Here is a 21,754-nt window from a genome sequence, read left to right on the forward strand (position 1 = left end):
CTGTTCCTCAGATGCTGCCTGACCTGCTGTGCTTTTCCAGCACCACTCTAATCTTGACTAATCTCCAGCATCAGCAGTACCCACTTCTGCCTGGTCGATTTTAATCTTACTGTGAATCCTCTTCCAAGGATGCCTCCCTTGACGGAGACCCCCCCCCCCCCATTAGCTGCTAATCACTGTGCATAACAGTGAAGAGCTACAATGGGAAACAAACTGTAATCACTTGCAAATTCTGTATAATCTAACACATGATTGTATCTTTAAAACTGCAGCAAGTGTCCAAACTGCTGGAAATAGCGAAGGAGAAACAAGCAGCAACCCTGAAGAGTTTAAAGGAGTCCTATGAAAGGTGAGGAATTCTCATTGAAAAAAACTGGGTTCACGTTCACCAAAAAAATGCCAAGACTTCCAGCAGGGACAAGGGGATTAGATTAGATTGGATTTACATTTATTATCATGTGTATAAAATTATGGTGAAGAACGTTTTCTCACGTGTTATATGCAAAATGTGCTATCTTGAAACACTGAATTTGATGCAAGATTTTACTACAGTACAGTTCATCTTTCCCCTTCTCTTGTTCCTTCTGCAGTCACTGCTTTGCATTGGCCAGGGTCTCTGAAATGGTCAATCCCATAACCGCTGCATCCAAGCTACATGGGTTTTTTTTTCTCTCTCTCTCTCTCTCTCTCTCTCTCTCCCATCAGGGACAGACCCTGTTCCAGGATGCTGACAGGGGCAGCATGGCTGCTTTGGAGAGGGCCTGTTCAGTCCACGTGGCAAAAGGAACTGGAAGGGACAGCCGATGATATTTATCAGCTGCAAATGTGTTGCTGGTCAAAGCACAGCAGGTTAGGCAGCATCTCAGGAATAGAGAATTCGACGTTTCGAGCATAAGCCCTTCATCAGGAATCTTTTATTTATCACTCAGTTAGGTTGAAGCTGATCCTGTCTCACTCCTCATTTAAACTGGGCTCCACCTGGCTTGAAATCTACTGCTATTCCACTTCATTCTTATTCAGGTTCCAAGTCTACCCCAGTGTTCATGATGATGGGGGGGCAGTACAGCTTTGTGTTAGTGACACTGGACCTGTGGTACAGAGGCCTAGACTAAAGCTTCAGAAGCAGGAATCAAATCCCATGGCAGCAGCTGCAGAACTTTAAATTCAGTTTTTAAAATAAATCTGTAATGGCAAAAGTGATCTCAGCAATGAAGTTACCCTGGTTATTGTGGGGGGAAAAAAACTCCTATCTGGTCGGGCTGTCCTTATCAGGTAAGGACATGCAGCAGCCTTACCTGGTCTGGTCCAGATGTGACTCCCGTTCCCAGCAGCGCAGTTCACTGGACCATTTGAAAAAGGGCAGTCAGGGTGGTCAGTGAAGACTGACCTTGCTATGGGGATGGCACGGTGGCTCAGTGGTTAGCACAGCTGCCTCACAGCACCAGGGACCCCGGTTTGATTTCAGTCTTGGACGACTGTCTGTGCAGAGTTTGCACATTCTCCCCGTGTCTGTGTGTGTTTCCTCCAGGTGCTCCGGTTTCCTCCCACAATCCAAAATTGTGCAGGTTAGCTAAATTGGCCATGCTAAATTGCTCATAGTGTTCACTGATATGTCAGTTAGTTGTATTAGTCAGGGGCAAATATAGGACAAGGGAATGGGTCTGGGTGGGTGACTCTTCGGAAGGTCAGTGTGGACTTGTTGGGCCGAAGGGCCTGTTTCCACATTGTAGGGATTCTAATTCTAGTGTTGCCATGCCCCAGGTGTGAATTAAGACACTATTCTCAGAGCTAGCTGAGTGTGGATGCCCAGCAGTTGATGGACCTTGGAATGGGTGAGTTGTGAGTCATTGGTCTGACTCCTGTGCTATACAGCATTGATTCCTCCAGATTGCAGCATTTTGCTCAGGTGGTACTGAATTCTTATAGTGCAGAAGGAGGCCATCATGCCATTTAAGCCAGTGTTAATGCCAATGCCAATCTCTTGCTTTTTCTCCCCATACCCCTGCACAATATTTTTATCCAAATAATCATTGTCTTGAATGCCTCAATTGAAACTGCCTCCATCACCTTTCCAGTCAATGCATTCCACACCCTGACTACCCACTGGATGAAAAATCCTGCTACTTTTGTAGATCACTTTAACTCTGTGCCCTCTCATTCTTGTTCCTGTTTTACCAGCAGGAAGGGTTTCTCCCTAACTATTCCATCCAGTCTGTTCACTAGAATCATACAATCCCTACAGCATTGAAGTAGGCCATTCAGCCCACTGACCCTCTGACGAGCAGTTGACCCAAACCTATTCCCCTACCCTATTGTTGTAACCCTGCATATCCCAGCTCTAAGCCACCTTTGGACTGTTGGGGAAAACCAGACCACCCACAGGAAATCCATGTAGTCATGTGCAGAATGTACAAACTCCACACAGACAGTTACACAAGGCTGGAATTGAACCCAGGCCCCTGGCGCTGTATGGAAGCAGTGCTAACCACTGAGCAACTGTGCTGCCCCTTCATGACTTTGAAAACCTTTTATCAGACCTTCTCTCCGCCTTTTTGTCTCAAAGGAGAACATTCCTAACTTGTTCATATACCCTCCAGATGCCCTTTAAATGTTGTATTTGTACCAGCCTCCACCACTTCCTCTGGCAGCTCATTTCATACACTCACCACCCCCTGCGTGAAAACGTTGACCCTTAGGTCACTCTTATATCATTCTCCTCTCACCCTAAACCGATGCCCTCTCTTTCTGGACTCCCCCACTCCAGGAAAAAGACTTTGTCGATTTTTCCTATCCATGCCCTTCATGATTGTATAAACCTCTATAAGGTCACCCCTCAGCTTCAGACGCTCCAGGAAAAACCTCTCGCTATAGCTCAAATCCCTCCAACCCTGGCAACATCCTTGTAAGTCTTTTCTTTCAAGTTTCACAACATCCTTCTGATAGAAAGGAGACAAAAACTGCATGCAATTTTCAAAAGTGGCCTAACCAACTTCCTGTACATCCGCAATATGACCTCCAAAGTTCTATACTCAATGCTCTGACAATTAAAGGAAAGCATACCAAATGTGTACAGTTTTGGTCTCCTTACTTGAAAAAGGCTATACTGGCATTGGAAGCAGTACAGAAGAGGTTCATTAGATGGATTCTGGAATTGAGAAGGTTGCCTTATGAGGAGAGATGGAGTAGACTGAGATTGTACTCACTGGAATTTAGAAGATATGAGAGGATCTTATAGAAATATATAAAATTATGAAGGGAATAGATAAAGCAGAAGTAGGGACATTTCCACTGGAAGTGAGATTAGAACTATAGGGCATAACCTCAAAATAAAGGTAAGCAGATTTAGGGCTGAATTGAGGAGGAACTCCTTCACTCAAACGGTTGTGAATCTGTTGAATTCTCTGCCCAGTGAAGCTGTTGAGGCTCCCTTGTTTTATGTTTTTAAGGCAAAGATAGATTTTTAAACGGTAAAATAATTAAGAGTTATGGTGAGCAGGTGGCTAAGTGAAGCTGAATCCATGAAAAGATCAGCCATGATCTTATTGAATGATGGAGGAGGCTTGATGGGCCAGATGGCCTACTCCTGCTCCTATTTCTTATGTTTTTATGTTCACTGCTACCCAATCCTCCTTTGTCTTGGGTCTATCTAATGATTAGTGATCAAGGACTCTGAAGAAGGCGTTTGCTATGCTCTCCTTTATTGGTCAGAGTATTGAGTACAGGAGTTGGGACGTATTGTTGTGGCTGGACAGGACATTGGTTAGGCCAGTGTTGGAATTTTGCGTGCAATTCTGGTCTCCTTCCTATCGGAAAGATGTTGTGAAACTTGAAAGCGTTCAGATGAGATTCACAAGGATATTGCCAGGGTTGGAGGATTTGAGGTATAGGGAGAGGTTGAATAGGTTAGTGCTGTTTTCCCTGGAGCATTGGAGGCTGAGGGATGACCTTATAGAGGTTTATAAAATCTTGAGGGACATGGATAGGATAAAGAGACAAAGTCTTTTCCCTGGGGCGGGGGGAGTCCAGAACTAGAGGACCTTGGTTTAGGGCAGAGGGGAAAGATTTAAAAGAGATCTAAGGGGGCAACTTTTTGCACACAGAGGGTGGTTTGTGTATGGAATGAGCTGCCAGAGGAAGTGGTGGAGGCTGGTACAATTGCAACATTTAAAAGGCATTTGGATGGGTATATGAGTAGGAAGGGTTTGGAGAGATATGGGCCGGGTGCTGGCAGGTGGGACTAGATTGGGTTGGGATATTTGATCGGCATGGACAGGTTGGACCGAAGAGTCTGTTTCCGTACTGTACATCTCTATGACTCTGTAGTGTTTACAGAAAAGCCACTGTCCTGAGATAGCAAGGTGGTTAATTGCATGAGATCTTTAAGTACAATTGGTCAGAACCTTAGGGAGCTCGTACAAATCTGTTCCCTGTGAAAGCTCAGGTGGAAATTCCTCACCCCCACCCAAAGACTGTGTGTTACCTTAGTCAATGGGTTGGAGCCAATGTAACACGAACCCCTTCAGAAGTCTGACTTTATGCAATTTCTACCCTCATTTTTTTTCCCCAAAATCCATTATACAATGATGTAAATAACTACTCATCACTCCCCCATCTGCCCCCAAAGTCTCTGCCTTTACAAATTCTGGGTACTTTTTACTTCTCTCATATTGCATTCTCTTTGCTCTTGGAAGAATAACTGGCTTTGATTTATGGTGAACTAACCCATTGGGTAATAACAGTAAGTGCCACTGGAGAAGGCCAGCCCACCCGTTTAACCATACTGCTCAGTCCGTGACATTCCAAGAGATCCCTGAAGTTATTCACCATAAACTAACCTTTTCTTTTAGTGAAATGAAAGAAATGAAGAAAAAGATTGAGCTGAAGCGACAGGAGAAGATTGAGAACATGCTGAAGAGCACGGTGGATAAGAGTATCCAGGAGAAGTGAGTAATCAACACCTGCCCTTGCTCTGCGATGATAAACAGCTTTAGAAGTAATCCCTTAATCACTGGGTAACAGTGTGTTCAACCTGTCCTGCAAACCACTCCTGCAGTAACACAGCAGGGTTAGGGGATATTCAGTTCAAAAGGTCTGGGTAACCAGTATCCGCCATTACTCAACATTGCTGATGCCATGGTATGAGCCCAGGGCTAGTCTTCAGGGGAACTGAGTGCAGTGGGATGTCACACCCCCTTGGTTTTATTGTTTTACTTTCTTGGGTACCTGGGAAAACTGCACAAAAACACACCAATGATTAGATCTGCATGTGTCTGTGTCAGCAGTGGAGACAGAGAGTGAAGGGAGATGAGTGTGAGTTATCAGAATATGAGGAGCCATTGCCAAATCTGTTGTCAAGAAACCTGGAATACTGTGTGTAGTTTTGATCTCCTTATCTGAGGAAGGATGTTTTGGTTAAGGTGGGAGTGCAGCAAAGGTATACCAGACTGATTCCTGGAAGAGAGGCTAGATCAGTTAGGATTGTATTTGTTAAAGTTTAGAAGAATGAGGGGGTGAATCTCATAGAAAGCTATAAAAGTCTAACAGAACTAGACAGGATAAACACAGGAAGGATGTTCCTGATGACTGACAAGGCCAGAGCCAAGATAAGGGGGAGGGCATTTCAGACAGAGATGAGGAGAGATTTCTTCACCCAGTAAGTGGTGAGCCTGTGGAGTTCACTACCACAGAAAACATTGAATGTTTTTAAAAAGGAGTCAGATATAGTTCTTCGGGAAAAAGGAATTAAAGGGAAAGTTGGAACAGGGAACTGAGTTGGATGATTAGCCGTGATCATTATTGAATAGTGGAGCAGGCTCGAAGGGCTGAATGGTCTACTCCTGTTCCTATTTTCCATATTTCAACACCTAAAGTTCTCCCATCTGCTGAGTGAGCTTCATGGTGGACGGTGGGCCCACCCACCCATACGACAATGTTTCCCAAACGGTTTCCCACTGAGAGCCCCATTTTGAGACTCGGACCTCTCCGTGAGAGCTGCAAGGGCAATGGCCTGTTACAGTGGATTTAAGGCCATTGTAAAGTGTCTGGAAATCCATTGGCGCTCGTTCTGGCCTCGAAGTTTTCAACCCCAAAAGTGTAGCTGTTGGGACAGTTTGGGGTCCTGTCCTCACTGGGGGAAGCCCTGTCCTACAGTAAGGGGACATGATTCCTCTGGCTTGGGAATCTACAACCAGGAGGTACAGTCTCAGAATGAAACCTAGGACTGAGATGGGGGAAATTCCTCCTCTCACAGGGTTGTGAATCTACCTCAGGGAGTAGTGATACTCACTCATTCAGTATGTTCATGGAAGAGATTGATGGTTATTGTAGACGTGAGAGAATTGCGGGATAGTGCAAGAAGATGGAGCTGTTGTGGAGTGGCCGGGTGGCTCAGAGGTTATAGCTGTTGCCTCACAGAACCAGAGACCTGAGTGTGATTCCACACTCAGGCGATTTCTGTGTGGAGTTTGCACATTCTCCCTATGTCTATGTGGGTTTCCTCCAGCTGCTCCAGTTTCTTCCCACTATCCAAAGACATGTAGGCTAGGTGGATTAGCCATGGGATATGCAGAGTTACAAGGATAGGGTAGAGGGCTGCGTCTGGGTGAAGTGCTCTTTTGAGGGTCGGTGTGGACCTGATGGACCAAATGGCCTGCTTACATACTTTAGGGATTCTATGATCTTACTGAATAGAGGAGCTGTGACTGTGGAATGCATTGCCACATGACCCAGACGACCAACATGCAGCTGCAGCTTGACCACCTTCAAGTCAGAGTTGCTGAGCAGTAGGTACAGTTTCAGATGTCAGCAGGTAGGGGGAGGAGAAATCACCTGGGCACTTTGTTCCTGGAGACAGTGACACCTCTTCACTTCGGCAGAACTATTTGCCTGGACTATCCCAAGGACTGTCCTGCAGGCGAGCAGACTAACCATAGAACCATGAAGCAGGAAGCTACTCAAGTCAGTATGGGAGGGAAACGTGAACAGAAATGTCGTAGAGAGAGGGGTACAGTGTAGTCAAGGCGATAGAAACTGTTCTCTAGCTACACCAGAGCTCTGAATGCATTGTTGTTTGTCTAGTGCCAGTTTTAAGGATATCTCCTAACACCTGAAATTGAAATCATCAAAATCCTAGAATCCTAGAATCCCTACAGTGTGTAAGCAGGCCATTTGGCCCATCAATTCACACTGACAATCTGAAAAGCATCCCCCGTGTCCTATCCACGTGACCTTGCATTACCCATACCTAACCCACCTAGACTGCACATCCTTGGACACTATGATCAACTTAGCATGGCCAATCCATCTAACCTGCACATCTTTGGATTGTGGGAGGAAATAGGAGCACCTGCAGGAAACACACAGGGAGAATGTGTAAACTCTGCACAGACAGTCACCCGAGGCTGGAATTGAATCCAAATCCCTGGTGCTGTGAGACAGCAGTGCTCACCATTGAGCCCTATGCCTTGGAACTTGAACTTGGAATGAGAAGGAAAGCATTCCGTTGTCATCAGCCTACACAGGAACCAGCAGCAGAAATACTCGGGAGAGTTTGAGGATTTGGGGTCTAAGTTAAAAAGAATAATCTTTAGATTGATAACTGAGCCATGTGCTAATTGGCAGAGGAATTAGAGAATTAAATGCATGACCCAGTGGGCAAAAGGGATTTTGATTCATGAGGCACTGTCACTAGTATAAAGGAAGGTGGGGCTGTATTGCTGGAATGGGGTTTACTTAAGGGTAAAAAATGAGGTCTGCAGATGCTGGAGATCACAGTTGAAAATGTGTTGCTGGTTAAAGCACAGCAGGTCAGGCAGCATCCAAGGAATAGGAAATTCGACGTTTCGGGCATAAGCCCTTCATCAGGAATGAGGAGAGGGTGCCAGGCAGGTTAAGATAAAAGGTAGGGAGGAGGGACTTGGGGGAGGGTGATGGAGATGTGATAGGTGGAAGGAGGTCAAGGTGAGGGTGATAGGCCGGAGTGGGGTGGGGGCGGAGAGGTCAGGAAGAGGATTGCAGGTTAGGAGGGCGGTGCTGAGTTGAGGGAACCGACTGAGACAAGGTGGGGGAAGGGGAAATGAGGAAACTGGAGAAATCTGAGTTCATCCCTTGTGGTTGGAGGGTTCCCAGTCGGAAGATGAGGCGTTCTTCCTCCAACCGTCGTGTTGTTATGTTTTGCCAGTGGAGGAGTCCAAGGACCTGCATGTCCTCGGTGGAGTGGGGGGAGAGTTAAAGTGTTGAGCCACGGGGTGGTTGGGTTGGTTGGTCCGGGCGTCCCTGAGGTGTTCTCTGAAGCGTTCCGCAAGTAAGCGGCCCGTCTCCCCAATGTAGAGGAGGCCACATCGGGTGCAGCGGATGCAATAGATGATGTGTGTGGAGGTACAGGTGAACTTGTGGCGGATATGGAAGGATCCCTTGGGGCCTTGGAGGGAAGTGAGGGAGGAGGTGTAGGCGCAAGTTTTACATTTCCTGCGGTTGCAGGGGAAGGTGCTGGGAATGGAGGTTGGGTTGGTGGGGGGTGTGGACCTGACGAGGGAGTCACGGAAGGAGTGGTCTTTGCGGAACGCTGATAGGGGAGGGGAGGGAAATATATCCCTGGTGGTGGGGTCCGTTTGGAGGTGGCAGAAATGACGGCGGATGATACGCTGTATACGGAGGTTGGTGGGGTGGTAGGTGAGAACCAGTGGGGTTCTGTCTTGGTGGCGGTTGGAGGGGCGGGGCTCAAGGGCGGAGGAGCAGGAAGTGGAGGAGATGCGGTGGAGGGCATCGTCGATCACGTTTGGGGGGAATCTGCGGTCCTTGACGAAGGAGGCCATCTGGGCTGTGCGGTGTTGGAACTGGTCCTCCTGGGAGCAGATGCGGCGGAGACGAAGGAATTGGGAATATGGGATGGAGTTTTTACAGGGGGCAGGGTGGGAGGAGGTGTAGTCCAGATAGCTGTGGGAGTCAGTCGGTTTATAGTAGATGTCTGTGTTGAGTCGGTCGCCTGAGATAGAAATGGAAAGGTCTAGGAAGGGGAGGGAGGAGTCTGAGACAGTCCAGGTGAATTTGAGGTCGGGATGGAAGGTGTTAGTAAAGTTGATGAACTGTTCAACCTCCTTTACTTAAACCAGGCTGAGACCAGTGCCGTACAAATACACAAACAAGGAGCAGGAGACTTGGTGAATCATAGAATCTATATGCACAGCCCTAGTTATAACAGTGGAGGAATAGTTTGGGTGCATAGGAAAACAAATTCAAAAGAAAAAAAAAGTATAAACAACAGAAAAATGTTGGTAAATACAAGCAAAGGACAACTCAGGGCAGAATGTTCAATACCATATGAGAATGAAGGTGCACGTAGAGAAATTTTTAAAAATTGTATGAAGTACCCACTGTAAGACAGACAAGTAGAGATAAATGGTTTAGATTCAATAGCCGTTACATAAATGCAGTTACAATGTGTCCAAGGCTAGAAAAGAATTATTCAAGGGGACACACCATTTCAAAAACACAGACAGAACTGAAAAGGAGTATACAGGGAATTCTTACTTAAGTTTGGGGTTTGATCCATTCACCAGGATCTTGCCATGAATGGAGGGTTTGAGTTATCAGAACAGCCCCTTTGGCCCTCAATGTTGCGCCAACCTGTGAACTATTCTCAGCTCGTCCCCCTACACTATCCCATCATCATACATGGCCTCTTTCCTAAAGTGGGCAATTAAAAACTAGGCAGCATATTTTTAAGGTGGGAGGAGAAAGATTTAAAAAAGACATGAGGTGCAACTTCTTTTGGACAGAGTGGTTTGAGTGTGGAATGAACTGCCAAAGGAAGTGGTGGATGTGGGTAAAATTATAACATTTAAAAGACATTTGGATAAGTACACAAATAGGAAAGGTTTGGAGAGATATCGGACAACTGCAGGATAGTGGGACTAGTTTAATTTGTGAATATGGCCAGCATGGACTAGTTGGACCAAACGGTCTGTCTCCGTGCTGTATGACTTTAAGACTCCATATTTTTAAAAAATGTGACTTTAAGTTAACAACTCTAGATGAAGCGTAATTTCCTATAAGAAACAATGTTTAAAAACAGACTTATGTTCTCAATGACAATTGTTGCCTGGAAAAGCCAATGTAGAAGTTGAAATGCTTTGCCATGTTGAGCAATCGTAATTAAAACAACTTGCTAAACGAAACAAGGAAAACTTATGTGAAGAAAGCAAACATTTTACTTGCTGAAGTATCTTTAAAGACATTTACAGTATGGTACTGTAATAAGTTATATTGTGCCTGTTCAGGTAAAGTTCTCTAGAGTACAATGTAGCAGAAAATGCTTTAAAAAAAGTTCTACTGGTATAGGTAAAACTGGCAGGAAAAATTATAAACAAATTTTAAAAACAAAGCTTGCTGAAATAACTGAACAGACAACTGTTTAAAACAGACTAGATTACAGTGGTGCTGGAAAAGCACAGCAGTTCAGGCAGTATCCGAGGAGCAGGAGAATCAGGAATAGAGGTAGGGAGCCTGCCGGGTGGAGAGATAAATGAGAGGGGGGTGGGGGTGGGGAGAAAGTAGCATAAAGTACAATAGGTAAATGGGGGTGGAGATGAAGGTGATAGGTCAGAGAGGAGGGTGGGGGAAGGTAGCAAAGAGTACCATGGATGAATGGGGGTGGGGATGAAGGTGATAGGTCAGAGAGGAGGGTGGAGTGGATAGGTGGAAAGGAAGATACGCAGGTAGGACAAGTCATGGGGATGGTGCTGAGCTGGAAGGCTGGAGCTAGGGTGAGGTGGGGGAAAGGGGAAATGAGGAAACTGGTGAAATCCACCTTGATACCATGGGGCTGAAGTGTTCCAAGGCGGAAGATGAGGCGTTCTCCCTCCAGGCATCAGGTGGTGAGGGAACGGTGGTGGAGGAGGCCCAGGACCTGCATGTCCTCAGCAGAGTGGGAGGGGGAGTTGAAATGTTGGGCCACAGGGCGGTGGAGTTGATAGGTGCGGGTGTCCCAGATATGTTCCCTAAAGCGCTCTGCTGGGAGGCGTCCAGTCTCCCCAATGTAGAGGAGACCGCATTGGAAGCAACAGATACTCCATTTCTTCCTCTCCTGATGTCCCCAACAGCACCCTTCCACTGACACTCTCATTTGATTGGCTGAACTTGTCCTCAACCTTGACAATTTTTCCTTTGAATCCTCCCACTTCCTCCAGACCATGGGCACCCGTATGGGGCCTAGCTTTGCCTGTCTCTTTGTAGGCCATGTAGAACAGTCCATCTTCTGTAGTTATACCAGCACCACTCCCCACCTCTTCCTCTGCTACATCGATGACTGCATTGGCGCCATCTCATGCTCCCGCGAGGAGGTTGAGCAAACCTCATCAACTTCACCAACATATTCTACTCCGACCTTAAATTCACCTGGACCAGCTCTAACACCTCCCTCCCTTTCCTGGACCTCTCCATCTATGACGACCGACTTGACACTGACATTTTTTACAAATCCACTGACTCCCACAGCTACCTGGAATATATATTTTCCCACCCTACCTCCTGCAAAAATGCCATCCCGTATTCCCAATTCCTCCACCTCCGCCGCATCTGCTCCCAGGAGGACCAGTTCCACCACAGAACACACCAGATGGCCTCCTTCTTCATAGACCGCAATTTCCCTTCCCACATGGTTAAAGATGCCCTCCAATGCATTTCATCCACATCCCACCCCTCCGCCCTCAAACCCCACCCCTCCAACCGTTCAGAACTCCCCTGGTGTTCACCTTCCACCCTACCAACCTTTGCATAAACCACATCATCCGACGACATTTCTGCCACCTCCAAATGGACCCCACCACCAGAGATATATTTCCCTCCCCTCCCATTTCCACCTTCCGCAAACACCGTTCCCTCCGTGACTATCTGGTCAGGTCCACGCCCCCCCATCAACCTACCCTCCCCTGCCACTGCAGAAATTGCAAAACCTGCGTCCACACCTCCTCCCTCACCTCCATCCAAGGCCCCAAAGAAGCCTTCCACATCCATCAAAGTTTTACCTGCACATCCACCAGTATCATTTATTGTATCCGTTGCTCCCGATGTGGTCTCCTCTACATTAGGGAGACTGGACGCCTCCCAGCAGAATGCTTAAGGGAACATCTCCGGGACACCCGCACCAATCAACTCCACCGCCCCAAGGCCCAACATTTCAACTCCCCCTCCCACTCTGCTGAGGACATGCAGGTGCTGGGCCTGCTTCACTGCCGCTCCCTCACCACCGAACGCCTGGAGGAAGAACGCCTCATCTTCCGCCTTAGGACACTTCAACCCCATGGCATCAATGTGGATTTCACCAGCTTCCTCATTTCCTCTTTCCCCCACCTCACCCCAGCTCCAGCCTTCCAGCTGAGCACAGCCCTCATGACCTGTCCTACCTACCTATCTTCCTTTCCACCTATCCGCTCCAACCTTCTCTCTGACCTATCACCTTCATTCCCACCCCCATTTACCTATTGTATTCTATGCTACTTTCTCCTCACCCCCATCCTCCCCTCTCATTTAGTTCCCCACCCTGCAGGCTCCCTGCCTCAATTCCTGATGAATGGCTTTTGCCCGAAACATCGATGTTCCTGCTCCTCGGATGCTGCCTGACCTGCTGTGCTTTTCCAGCATCACTCTAATCAAGGTTCTGGTTTCCAGCATCTGCAGTCCTTGTTTTTAACTAACTGTTTAAAATAGCACGGTGGCTCAGTGATTAGCACTACTGCCGCACAGCACCAGGGACCTGGATTCGATTCCACCCTCAGGCAACTGTGTGTGTGGAGTTTGCACGTTCTCCCTGTGTCTGCATATGTTTCCTCAGGGTGCTCCAGTTTCCTCTCGCAGTTTAAAGATGTGCAGGTTCGGTGGATTGGTTTACAGGTGACTGGGTGGGTCTGGGTGGGATGGTCTTCGGAGGAAGACCCTTTCTGTGTTGTAGGGATACCATGAAAAATGATGACAGGGCACAGACACAGTGGTGCCAACTCTAGCAAGACAATCAGGGCGCTCTCTGATGATGCAACTCAAGAGTCATAATAATGTGAGACACTCGGTGATGTAGCCAGTAAGTAAGGGGTGCTAAATTGGGAATTTTAAATTTAGCAAGACAAGGTATTATAGAAAAGAGACAACTTTAAATGAGGAGACAAGGTATTATAGAAAAGAGACAACTTTAAAGCAAAAAAACTTAACAAGAGGAGACATAAAATGAGGACTCCCTGTAATAAACAATGACATAAGCGCTCTAGTGAGAAAGGATCTTCACTAAGAATAACGAAGTAGAATGACTATTTGTGGAGATCAGGATTAAAGTCTGTTTGAGAAACCTGGTGGACATAGTTTACAGGCCCTTTAACAGTAGGTAGAACTTTAAATAAACAATTAGTGGATCTTGTAACAAGGACTATATCTTTGTTTCTGCATATGTAATAAGAGAGAATCAGTGCAGTCTAGTCTGATTACATTCTAATATTAAGGTCACACTGCTCATAGACCACTGTGTTTCCTTCACAGACGCAAGAAGGAAATCAATGAGCATCATATTCAGATGTCAGTGAAACTCTTTAAGCTGGTAGGTGGCATGGCACAGAGGAGAGTTTGTCTCGACATCAACAAACCAACAAGAAACAACAAAATATGAGGATGCCCATTCAGCTCATCACTGTGCATTTGCAATGACTGGTGTACTAAACAATAATTTCGCTTTCTAGAACTGATATCTGCACTCTCAAGGCAACACTCCCCCTCCACAAATAACAGTCATAGAGCTGGACAGCAATGGAAATAGACCTTTCGGTCCAACTCATCCAAGCTGACCAGATATCCTAAATGAACCTTGTCCCATTTGCCAGCACTTGGCCTACATCCCTCTAAATCCTTCCTATTCATATACCCATCCAGATGCTGTTTAAATGTTGTAATTGTACCAACCTCCACCACTTCCTCTGGCAGTTCATTCCAGACAAGCACCACCCACTGCATGAAAAACTTGCCTCTTAGGTTCCTTTTAAATCTTTCCCATCTCCCCCTCCAGTTCTGGATTCCCCCATCCCAGGGAAAAGACCTTGTCTATTTATCCTATCCATGCCCCACATGATTTTATAAACCTCTATAAGGTCACCCCTCAGCCTACTCCCAAGAAACAAGTCCCTCTCCCCAAAGAACATTCCCACTCCGTAAACAACATTCCCACTCCCCAAACGGTTCGGTTCCACAAATTACAATCCCACTTCTGCAAATGAAAATCTCACTTACCAAACAACAGCTTCACTTCACTTCTGATCTTTTTTTTATTGCAGGCTTATGTGAATCAAACGAATCTTGAGAGCAAGCTTGAAGAAAAGTATTCAACAAAATTAGAGGAAATTAAGGAAAAGGAAAAAGAGGTAACTGAGTTGGACCAAAACTATATAAGGCACTAATCAGACCCCCTACGCCCTCGGATTAATGAGTTCAACACGCGGCGAGATATTGAACAATTCTTCCGCCGCCTTCGCCTCCGTGCCTACTTTTACAACCAAGACTCCCGCCCACCCTCTGACGACCCCTTCTCCCGCCTCCAACACACCCCATCCACCTGGACACCCCGTGCTGGCCTCTTACCCGCCCTTGATCTATTTATAGCCAACTGCCGCCGCGACATTAACCGACTCGACCTGTCCACCCCTCTTACCCACTCCAACCTCTCACCCTCAGAACGTGCAGCCCTCCTCTCCCTCCCCAACCTCACCATCTAACCGGCAGACAAGGGAGGCGCGGTAGTAGTTTGGCGCACCGGCCTTTATACCGCTGAGGCCAAACGCCAGCTCGCGGACGCCTCCTCCTATTGCCCCCTTGACCATGACCCCACCTCCCACCACCAAACCATCATCTCCCAGACCATTCATAACCTCATCACCTCAGGGGATCTCCCATCCACCGCCTCCAACCTCATAGTCCCACAACCCCGCACCGCCCGTTTCTACCTCCTGCCCAAAATCCACAAACCTGACTGCCCCGGCCGACCCATTGTCTCAGCCTGCTCCTGCCCCACCGAACTCATCTCCGCATACCTCGACACGGTTCTGTCCCCTTTAGTCCAAGAACTCCCCACTTACGTTCGGGACACCATCCACGCCCTCCACCTCCTCCATGATTTTCGCTTCCCCGGCCCCCAACGCCTTATCTTCACGATGGACATCCAGTCCCTGTACACCTCCATCCCCCATCAAGAAGGACTCAAAGCCCTCCGCTTCTTCTTTTCCCACCGCACCAACCAGTACCCTTCCACTGACACCCTCCTTCGACTGACTGAACTGGTCCTCACCCTGAATAACTTCTCTTTCCAATCCTCCCACTTCCTCCAAACTAAAGGAGTTGCCATGGGCACCCGCATGGGCCCCAGCTATGCCTGTCTCTTTGTAGGATATGTGGAACAGTCCATCTTCCGCAACTACACTGGCACCACCCCCCACCTTTTCCTCCACTACATCGATGACTGTATCGGCGCTGCCTCGTGCTCCCACGAGGAGGTTGAACAGTTCATCAACTTTACCAACACCTTCCATCCCGACCTCAAATTCACCTGTCTCAGACTCCTCCCTCCCCTTCCTAGACCTTTCCATTTCTACCTTGGGCGACCAACTCAACACAGACATCTTCTATAAACCGACTGACTCCCACAGCTACCTGGACTACACCTCCTCCCATCCTGCCCCCTGTAAAAACTCCATCCCATATTCCCAATTCCTTCGTCTCTGCCGCATCTGCTCCCAGGAGAACCAGTTCCAATACCGTACAGGCAGATGGCCTCCTTCTTCAAGGACCGCAGATTCCCCCCAGACATGATCGACGATGCCCTCCACCGCATCTCCTCCACTTCCCGATCCTCCGCCCTTGAGCCCCGCCCCTCCAACTGCCACCAAGACAGAACCCCACTGGTTGTCACCTACCACCCCACCAACCTCCGTATACAGCGTATCATCCGCCGTAATTTCCGCCAACTCCAAACGGACCCCACCACCAGGGATATATTTCCCTCCCCTCCCCTATCAGCGTTCCACAAAGACCACTCCCTTTGTGACTCCCTCGTCAGGTCCACACCCCCCACCAACCCAACCTCCACTCCCGGCACCTTCCCCTGCAACCGCAGGAAATGCAAAACTTGCGCCCACACCTCCTCCCTTACTTCTCTCCAAGGCCCCAAGGGATCCTTCCACATCCGCCACAAATTCACCTGCACCTCCACAAACATCATCTATTGCATCCGCTGCACCCGATGTGGCCTCCTCTATATTGGGGAGACAGGCCGCCTACTTGCAGGACGCTTCAGGGAACACCTCTGGGACGCCCGAACCAACCAACCCAACCACCCCGTGGCTCAACACTTTAACTCTTCCTCCCACTCCACCGAAGACATGCAGGTCCTTAGACTCCTCCATCGCCAGAACATAACAACACGACGGTTGGAGGAAGAGCGCCTCATCTTCCGCCTGGGAACCCTCCAGCCACAAGGGATGAACTCGGATTTCTCCAGTTTCCTCATTTCCCCTCCCCCCACCTTGTCTCAGTCGATTCCCTTGGACTCAGCACCGCCCTCCTAACCTGCAATCCTCTTCCTGACCTCTCCGCCCCCACCCCCTCTCCGGCCTATCACCCTCACCTTGACCTCCTTCCACCTATCACAGCTCCATCGCCCCTCCCCCAAGTCCCTCCCCCCTACCTTTTATCTGAGCCTGCCTGGCACCCTCTCCTCATTCCTGATGAAGGACTCTGGCCCGAAACGTCGAATTTCCTGTTCCTCGGATGCTGCCTAACCTGCTGTGCTTTAACCAGCAGCACATTTTCAGCACTAATCAGACCCCAGCTGGAATGCTGTGAATAGTGGGGGCCCCTTATCCCAGGAAAGATATGCTGGCATGGGAGGCAGTCCAAAGAAGTTTCACTGACTGATCCTGGAAACAGAGGAGACTGTCTTGTGAGGAAAAGTTGAATAAGTTCAGTCTATACTCATTGGTGTTTAGAAGAATAAGTGACCATTTTAAAACATACAAGATTCATAGGAGACTTTACAGGATAGATATTGAAAGGTGGTTTCTCCTTTTGGAAGGTGTAGGACCAGAGGACATAATCTCAGAATAAGAGACAGAGATGAAGAGGAATTTCTTCACTCAAAGGGCAGTGAATAATTTGGGCTGTTGAGGCTGAACCATTAAGTATACTCAAACCAAGATTAACAAAATAGTTAATCTGTAAGGGAATCAAGGGAAAAGGCAGGAAAGTGGAGTTGACAATTATCATATCACCCATGATCTCATTGAATGGTGGAATAGACTCTGGGCTGAATGGTCTGCTCCAAAACCTTACCAGCTAAATTTGCTGATGACACAATGATAGGTGGGAAAGTAAATTGTGAAATGGCGTAAGGAGACTATAAAGATGATATAGACGGATTAAGTGAGTGTGCAGTGATGATGTTGCAGATGGGGTATAATATGGGGAAAATATGAAATTGTCCATTTTGCAGGAAGGAAAAGAAGAGTCATATTATCTAAAAGGTGAGAGGTTTCAGGGCTCTGAAATACAGGGAGATCTAGGATTCTTGTACGTGAATCACAAACAACTGGTACTGATACAGTTAGAGAAATTAGGAAAGCAAATAGCATGTTATCATTTATTATGAGCGGATTTCTTACAAGAGTAGGAAACTTTTGCTTCAATTATACAGAACATTGGTGATTGTATATCTGAGGTACCGTGCAAAGGGCTGGATCCTTATTTAAAGAAAGATGTAAGTGCATTAAAAACAGTTCAGAGAAGATTACCAGACAAATACCCAAAATGGGAGAGTTGTCTTGTAAGATAAAGTTGAATAGGCTAGGTTGTATCTACTGGAGCTTAGAAGAGTAAAAGTTGAACTTGATTGAAAATATAGATGTATTCCCACACCTAATTTGTACTTTTCTATGTTTGGGTTTAATTTCTCATCTGAATTACTGCATCGTTGCCAGTGCAAAACTCTCTCAGGACTGGTGCAGAGAGTTATCCAGGCAACATACGAGGAACAGCTGAGGATCCTGGGATTGTAACTTACAAGATAATACATGGAAAGGGTGGACACTAGGAATTTTTTTCCATTAGGCGAGGAGACTAGGACCCGTGAACACAGCCTTAAAATTAGAGGGGGTCAATTCAGAACAGAAATGCGGAGACATTTCTTCAGCCAGAGAGTGGTGGGCCTGTGGAATTCATTGCCACAGAGTGCAGTGGAGGCCGGGACGCTAAATGTCTTCAAGGCAGAGATTGATAGATTCTTGATGTCACGAGGAATTAAGGGCTACAGGGAGAATGCGGGTAAGTGGAGTTGAAATGCCCATCAGTCATGATTGAATGGTGGAGTGGACTCGATGGGCCGAATGGCCTTACTTCCACTCCTATGTCTTATGGTCTAACATTACCCAAAGCAGTTTAATTGTTTCCTTAAGTACTGTCATGGACAGAATATGTGTTGCTTTTCACTGCCTGTGATCAATATGGTTGTATGTAAGAGGTATGTGTTCTTACCTTGGTATGTGCATCCCAAATAAATAAAAACAGTAGTTGAATTTTAAGGAGTTTGGTTTGCAGGTAAATTCCAAATTGGAACAGGTTGGGGGAGCAGTTTTCTCTGGGAACTCCTACTTTCGAGGTATTGCTCATTAATTATCTTGCAGTTGGTTTGATGGCATTTTGGTGGAATTCTGCCTGCAAGTAACTTTTGCAACAACAAAATCAATTCTCATCAGGTGATTTCGACAAGTTCGAAGTCTTTTCTGAATAAAATTGGAGGGTGGGTGGTTACGGGTTATTTGACATCTTGACCTATTCAATGTGATAGTAGTCTCTTAAATTTGTTTCAGGAAAGGGCATCGATTCAGCATCAGTCTGGAAGATTGTTTAGGTCTTTTGCAACAAAAGAGTGGTTTCATTCCTTAAAAAGATGTCAGGTGACCCTTCGGTATCCATCTTTCCAGCCTTTGGTGTTCTACTTTTAAAAACATGAAAATTGGTTTGAAGTTCAGAATATACCGGAGTGTGACAGTATAGACTAGGATCTGATTGAGGTATTCTTATCATTAAAGGATTTTATATGTTAGATAGAGTGAAACTATTTCCTCTGGTGAGGCAAGTCAGAACAAATGGACATAACCTTAAAACTGGAACCAGTCAGTTCCGGGGTCATGTCAGGAGACGATTGTGGGAATCTCAAACTCCCTTCTCCAACAGCTGTCTTAAATCCTTATGTTGATATTGTGCTGTATCGTCTAAGAGTCACTTTGCTTCTGCAAGTGTGCCCTGAGCCTTTTCACAGAATGCCAGTATCGTTTTGGCACAGGAGAGGCCATTTCACCCATCATGCCTGCACCATTCCTTCAGAACATGCCTATTCACAGCACATGGACCAGGTAGGCATGCAAATTGCTGCCTTGAGGTTCACATTCCCAACGCCAGAAGCCTGTGGCATAGCTGCCCACACACTGCAGCTATAAGCCCCCTGAGCAAGTGCACAGTGTTAGGGAGAAGGGTCCTGTTTGAGCCACCATTGATCTGCTTTCCTTTCCTTGTTTCCCACCTGTTCAGTACCAGCAGGAGGTTCAGGACGAGTACGAGGCAAAAATGACAGCCTTGCCGCAGTTGGTGGAAGAGCTGAGCAAGTTGATCATCACCAGCAAGTTCACCCCGGAGCTGGAGAGAACGCAGAGCCAAGAGAAAGATGTGGAGGAACCAAAAGCACTTGAACCACTGCCACCCACAACAGAGAACACATCAGAGAGTATAGCAAATGAAGATGAGGATGGTCCAGAATATCTTATTGCTGTGCTATAACTAACAATAACACTAGTAAGCCCTGGATCAGGGATGTACTGCACAGATACCAGGCTGAGGTCAGCAGAGAGATGAGTTGAGTACTTTACACTGGTGCAGGGTAACATGTGCTCCCTCGCTGATTTATAGCTTGCACGGTCTCACTTGTTAATGTGCACACATCGAGTTAGGGGTTGACACCCATTGTCAGATGGGTTGTCATAAAAGTGCTTCCTCTCATGGTCTATCTATATTTTCTTGTGACATTCCCTCTTCCGTAGTTACACGTCTCTCTTGTAAGGACTTGCAATCGATCAGTGACTTTTGTGACCGGGCATTCTGGTCTCCGGTCCCCCTGTCAGTGAGACATTTCCCCTTTGAGCTTGGTGATATTAAAACACGGAAACCACGTCTATCCTGCCCTTTATCTCTCCCTTCTCTTCGCCTCTGCCTTTTTATAACAACAGGGGAAGTGACATCTCTTGGAGAGCTATCACAGAGGTGACAGTCCAAATGATTGGACTCTGCACTTTAACATGTCAGTGAAAGGCTGTCTTTTTCATCGGTTTGTTAATCAGTTAGTTCCCTTGGAATACAAGCTGTTCCACCTATCCTTAAAAAATTCATTGTTGAAAGTGGATTTTCTGCTCTGTTTACCCCAGGGGAGATGTTTCCAGGTATTGGAGGTAAACATTAATGTGCAGCAGGAGCTTGATGGCTGATCTCATGGCAGAGACCTTGGGGAGCATGCATGCAGCAGTGAGGGTCTACTGGGACAAGAATGATGTGTTCACTAGAGCAGGTAGCTCACCAGCAAAGTGGCCTGCTGTTCAAGAAATGCTGGGCTCCATGTAGATGCTGGGATAAGATTAAAACCTTTGTAGAACCACGAGTTATAAATAACCTTAAGTGGGTACAGTACCTCTTCCTCTGACTCAGCTTGCTATGGTTTTCTGAAACTATTTTCTGTGGTTTGTGTGAAGAACGATTATAGTACTTTTACCTTGACTTAAACAGCAGTTTGAGTGAATAACACCTGTGAATGTTTTCGAAAATAAACTTAGTGTGACCATTCCCTTCTACCGATGTATGTGTTTTTTTTAAAGTGTATTTGCCGAGTTACCATTGGAGCCTAGAGCGGGACTATTAAGGGGCATATACCTTGGAAGCAGGGGACCAAGGGAGGGGATGAGTGAACTCTCAGCAGATCAAATGATCTGAAGCTTTGGTTAACCATTAACTGGCCTCAGAGTGAAGGGATGGCCCTTTAGAAACTAGATGAGAAGGAATTTCTTCAGCCAGAGGATGGAAGCCATTGCCTCAGAAGGCTGTGGAGGCCAAGCCATCGAATGTCTAAGACAGAGCTTGATGGCTTCTTGATTGGTAAGAAGATCGAGGGTTATGGGGAGAAGGCGAAAGAATAGGGTTAAGATATGAGCCATGATTGAATGGTAGAGCAGATCCGATGGGCTGAATAGCCCAATTCTGCTCCTATGTCTTACGGTCGTGGTTCCGGGCTATCAGTGTCAATAGCATAGTTGGTAGACTATAGCAGGGGTTTAAATCACAATTGGTAATATTAATGACAACAGCAAGCATCCATCAATGAGGTTTATGGTTGGATGGGTGGGTGGAAGGTGAAGGGGGCAATGTTTCTAATTATCAACATGAATCAGCCCAGGAGGTTCTGCTCTGACTTTCAGTGAGCTGGGAACAAGCAGGGATGGTGGGACTGAAATTGGTCCGAATCTGGTACTGTGAAGTGCTACAAAAACAGAAACCTTTGGTGAAACTCAGATCTGTAGAGAGAGAGAAAGGTAGAATTTATGTTTTGAGTCCAGAAACTGTCAGACCTGCTGACTTTCTCCAGCAATTTCTGTTTTGTTTCTGACTTCCACCATCTGTAGTTCTTTGTTTTCTGTTT

At 46.8% G+C, this 21,754-nt stretch overlaps 1 protein-coding gene across 1 annotated transcript in view; it reads left to right on the plus strand.

Annotated features, from left to right (window-relative positions):
- Positions 1 to 20,858, plus strand: part of LOC132817808 (1-phosphatidylinositol 4,5-bisphosphate phosphodiesterase beta-2-like) — a 132,571-nt gene extending 111,713 nt beyond the window's left edge. The window contains exons 28-32 of the mRNA XM_060828304.1: positions 273 to 349; positions 4,848 to 4,943; positions 13,522 to 13,579; positions 14,307 to 14,393; positions 19,606 to 20,858. Of these exons, the coding sequence (XP_060684287.1) occupies positions 273 to 349; positions 4,848 to 4,943; positions 13,522 to 13,579; positions 14,307 to 14,393; positions 19,606 to 19,851 (564 nt within the window). The 3' untranslated portion in view covers positions 19,852 to 20,858. The remainder of the gene's footprint in view (positions 1 to 272; positions 350 to 4,847; positions 4,944 to 13,521; positions 13,580 to 14,306; positions 14,394 to 19,605) is intronic.
- The last annotated feature ends 896 nt before the right edge of the window (positions 20,859 to 21,754 follow it).

This window comes from Hemiscyllium ocellatum, chromosome 8, assembly GCF_020745735.1.
Source record: "Hemiscyllium ocellatum isolate sHemOce1 chromosome 8, sHemOce1.pat.X.cur, whole genome shotgun sequence".
Taxonomy (NCBI): domain Eukaryota; kingdom Metazoa; phylum Chordata; class Chondrichthyes; order Orectolobiformes; family Hemiscylliidae; genus Hemiscyllium; species Hemiscyllium ocellatum.